Source organism: Hordeum vulgare, chromosome 1H, assembly GCF_904849725.1.
Source record: "Hordeum vulgare subsp. vulgare chromosome 1H, MorexV3_pseudomolecules_assembly, whole genome shotgun sequence".
NCBI lineage: Eukaryota > Viridiplantae > Streptophyta > Magnoliopsida > Poales > Poaceae > Hordeum > Hordeum vulgare.
In genome coordinates this window covers 413,310,693-413,315,399 of record NC_058518.1, presented here as the reverse complement: position 1 = coordinate 413,315,399, position 4,707 = coordinate 413,310,693, and the positions used below count along the sequence as shown (strand labels likewise).

Below are 4,707 nucleotides of genomic sequence, written 5' to 3'. Positions count from 1 at the left end.
TGTTTCCATAGATTTTTGGTTCTGGACCTGAACGGTGCAACCTACGTACAATTTTGTAGCAGCTTTCACTTCTTTACAAGATGTATGTAAGAGAGAGCAAGAATACGAAAGCATTGGGCATGAAGACTGATAATGACTTAATAATCAAAAGAAAGCAAAAGCAAAAGCCCCGAAAAAGAAAAGCAAATGATGCCTCCCAGCTCTTCACCAAAAGCAAGCAAGGAATCGATCCGTGCTGCTTTGTTGCTTAACTAGAATGCATGCGTTCTTGCCCCCCTCGATCTTCTTCTACCAACCTCCACACGCTTGGCCTCCTTGCAGTTCGTAACGGGGCAATGGCGCTCCTACGTCCGCGCCTGGTTGCCGCCCTGCTCGCTCTGTGCGCGTGCGCGTGCGGCATGGCTCGGCCGGCGGCCGCCGCCAACGTGTCCATCACGACGTGCCGGTCCTTCTGCGGCAACATCACGGTGGACTACCCGTTCGCGCTCCACCCCGGGTGCGGCCACGCGGGGTTCCGCGACCTGCTCTACTGCATCGACCGCACGCTCATGCTACACCTCCCCTCGGGCTCCTACCGCGTCCTCGACATCGACTACGCCTACCGCGGCCTCACCCTGCACGACCCGGCCATGTCCGACTGCCGCGCCATCGACCGCTCCCCGGGCGGCCGCGGCAACGGGTTCGTCGTCGAGCCGTGGCGCGCGCCGTTCCTGGCCCCGGACCCGGACAACGTGTTCCTCCTGCTCGGCTGCCGCGCCAGCTCGCCGCTCTTCCAGGGCTTCCCCGACCAACACCTGCCGTGCCGGAACGTGTCCGGGATGGGGTGCGGCGACTACTACGGCTGCCCCGCGTGGGACGACTACGGGCGCCGGCCGTCGGGAGCGGCGTACGGGTCGGCCGTGCCGCCTGAGTGCTGCGCGGTGTCGTGGGGCGCCATCCGGGCGGTGAACGTGAGCCGGCTCCAGTGCGAGGGGTACAGCAGCGCGTACAGCCTCGCGCCGGTGCGCGCGGACGGGGCCGGCGGGTGGGCGTACGGCATCCGGGTGGCGTGGGCGCTGCCGGAGGCGAACCGGGGGTTCTGCGGCGCGTGCCGCGCCACGGGCGGGGCGTGCGGCCACGACGTGGAGAGCCGCGGCGACCTGTGCCTCTGCGGTGACTGGAACTCGACCTCCAACTGCGACTCATCGGCGGACGCCGCGCCGTCAAGCGCCGCGGCGCCTGGTGCCGCCATTGCCGCTCTTCTCTTGGCCGTTCTCGCCTCAGGTAGCATATTTGCCGCTCGGAGTACTTATTTACCATGCATTTCGCAACCTCGATAACCTCACGATGTGGGATTAATAGACGAACTAAACGCAGCAGGCCGATCTGAATTTGCTGATGCAGATGTCGTTACCTCTTGTGCAGGATTGTCGTCCGGATCAATAGCGAACATGTGAGGGGGTGGATCTTTGACCGGCTTCATGTTTCATCCAACAGTGACGACCGACGAGCTCTTCGTGCCGCCATGATTTCCTCCGCCGTGTGGTGTACTGCCGTAATACTTTTGTGTAGACAAACAATAGTGATAATGAAATGTTTATCTGCGACATCAATCTTTCATTAGGAAATCAGTGCCACGTTACATCGAAGTATACCTACAAACCCTATGCTGCATCGAATTAGTGGGCTCTGTGAGCTTGCTCGTTTCATTTTGCTTATTCGACCTTTTCTTTAACCGCTTCCCTATCAAAGCGGACTTCATCATGTCAATGACAGTTATGAAGTCTTCATACACGTGCTCATAAAAATCAATGCGTAAAACTGGATTCATTGCCAATAAACTGTTTTTTCTTTCAAGAAGAATGATGACTCTAACCTCTACATCACCCGATACATGCAATTATATATTATTAATAACGTGAAATTCAGTAGCCGAACAACTTGGACCCGAAATAAAGCTGAAAATAAACCCTGAGGTCGTATGACTCATGATAGTAGCTCCACTGACCCTATGTTAAAAAACACATCAGAAACGAAAAATACACATCTACTAGGCTATACCTTGAAAAAGAAATCATCGTACGTGCGGCGACGATGGAGAGTTCACCACAAGGATAAACTTCGGATTCGCATCCCCAAAGTCAAGCTTAGTTCCATGACCTTGAGCAAGGAGACGACACATGCGCGCGTCGACATAGCCCGACGAGAGATCTTGTGTTTCCATTGGGTGCTAAGCTTATTGTTGAAGTTGTTTGTACCATCCGTCTGTATCTGTCTAACGACACCTCGATAACCGGATACATCTAGAGACGGCAATGGAAGATAAAGACGTCACATACTATTTGCCTCCCGCTACTCTCGCACCACATTCGATCCAACAACAACACACTAAACATGACACCTCCGCTAGAGCCACCATGCATCACCTGCTGGTAATAGGCATGACTTGACGTCTGTGAATAAGATATTTTGCTAAGCATCCGCCAGTGGCTTCACCTGCTGGCAACATGCACTACCCAACAACTTCAAAAGAGGCACATGTGTCACATGCAGAGTCGCATCGAACCCGATCTGTTGATGGAGGGGACGCCCCATATCAAAACTAGCCTCAAAAAAGGTCGTCACCACCTCGAAATCCAATCTCCGAGTCGCCCACATCACCACGGAGTCCGCCGCCGTTGAGGAAGAGGGGTTGTTGCCCCGATTTCGGGCATTACAGGGAGCACCCACCGTCGCGCCCGCCATTGTTGTCGCCCATACAACGACACCTGCCATCGTGATCCCGCATCAAGCGTCGTCGACGCCAGAGGAAGCTCTGGCCGCCACACGCGTCCCGCGACGTGCCCGAGTGCGGGATCCCAAGATCTGCCGCCACTCGAGCCACCACAAGAGCCCACCACCTAGCCCATCACCCCTAGCGGATGGGACGACACCGACGCCACCATGGCCGGACTGTAGGATCCGAAGTATGTCTAGAGGGGGTGATTAGACTACTTGACCAAATAAGAACTTAGCCTTTTCCCAATTTTAGTTGTGGGCAGGTTTTAGCAATTGTTGCAAGTCAAGCACACCAAGTCTAAGAGTATAGCAGCAGAAAGTAAAGACATGCACATGTAAATAGAGGGTAGGGATAGGAATATCAAACACAAAGGTTGTCACGGGGATTTTTGGCGTGGTTCCGATAGGTGGTGCTCTCATACGTCCACGTTAGTGGAGACGTAAACCCACGGAGGATAACGGCTGCGCGAGTCCATGGAGGGCTCCACCCACGAAGGGTCCACGAAGAAGCAACCTTGTCTATTCCACCATCGCTTACGTCCACGAAGGACTATCCTCAATCGAGGTAGATCTTCACGATGTAGGCGATCTCCTTACCCTTACAAACTTCTTGGTTCAACTCCGCAACACGAAGTAGGAGGCTCCCAAGCAAAACTAACCAATCTAGGAGGCACCATCCTCTAAAAGGTAATAGATGCGGTAGTACGATGAACTCCATGCTCTTGTCCTTCAAAAGATAGTCTCCTCGACACTCAATCACTCTCTCACAGATTTGGCTTGGGTAGAAGAGATTTATTGGGTGGAAAGCAACTTGGGGAGGCTAGAGATCAAGTTTCAAATGGATGGATTGGAATATCTTGATCTCAACACATGAGTAGGTGGTTCTCTCTCAGAAAAAATAATATGGCAAGTGTATGTGTGTTATGAGTGCTTCCTCTACGAATGACAGGTGGTGTATAGGTATATATAGGCATCTCCAAAAATCCAACCATTACAACATTATTTCCCAACTCGGTGAAATCGAAGTGAAACTCGGTGGCTCCAACTAGTGCAAAATGTGGCAACTTTTGTGTTAGAGCATATATCTCCATATGTAGTACCGCTGGCTGGCGATAGTACCGCCCCTGGTCAGCGGTAGTACTGCTCCAGGAGCTTAGTACCGCCTGCCTAGCGGTTGTTCGTGGACGGACCTTTTTGCGAAGACTTTCTTGGCGGTGGTAGTGTCGTTGCACTACCAGGGGCCCAGCGGTAGTACTGCTGGAGTGCCAGCGGTAGTACCGCTAGCTGGCGGTAGTACCGCTGGAGTGCCAACGGTAGTACCGCTGCAGCCAGCGGTAGTACCGCTGGAGCTCGGGCAGAAAGTGGGGGTAACGGTGTGATTCCTTCCCCCACTATATAAAGGGGGTCTTCTTCCCCCTTGGTCTTTACTATCTGTTGAGCTCTTGTTCTACCTCCATTGTTGACATTCTTAGAGCTTGATTACTCTCAATCCCTCCAATGATTCTTGCTTGTTCTTGAGGGAAAAGAGAGAGGAGATCTAGATCCACATCTCCACCAATCACTTTGTCCTCTATGTGAGGGGAACCCCTTGGATCTTGATCTTGGAGTACTTTGTGAGCTCCTTGTTCTTCCTCTCATATTTCTCCATAGCTTTTGTTGTTGTGGAGGGATTTGAGTGTGAGGGACTTGACCACTTCGTGTGTTCTTGCCATTGCATTAGTTGCATCGGTTTGAGTTCTCCACGGTGATACGTGGAAGTGAGAAGTTGAGAAGCTTACTACCTTTGGTACTTGGTACCCTTGATATTGTTCTTCGTGGATGCTTTGGCGTCCTAGAAGCTTGGTGGTGTCTCGGAACTCAATCATTGTGGTGTGAAGCTCCGGGAAGCGTCGGGGTCTCCAATTAGGTTGTGGAGATTGCCCCGAGCAATTTGTACGGGTACCGGTAACC

The 4,707-nt window shown here is 52.8% G+C and overlaps 1 protein-coding gene across 1 annotated transcript; it reads left to right on the top strand.

Annotated features, from left to right (window-relative positions):
- The first annotated feature begins 242 nt into the window (after window positions 1-242).
- On the top strand, window positions 243-1,586 carry LOC123412498. Its single transcript, XM_045105451.1, has 2 exons — window positions 243-1,263; window positions 1,405-1,586. Exons 1-2 carry the CDS (start codon window positions 261-263, stop codon window positions 1,434-1,436), a joined length of 1,035 nt encoding a protein of 344 aa, XP_044961386.1. The 5' UTR covers window positions 243-260; the 3' UTR covers window positions 1,437-1,586.
- Window positions 1,587-4,707: the final 3,121 nt, after the last annotated feature.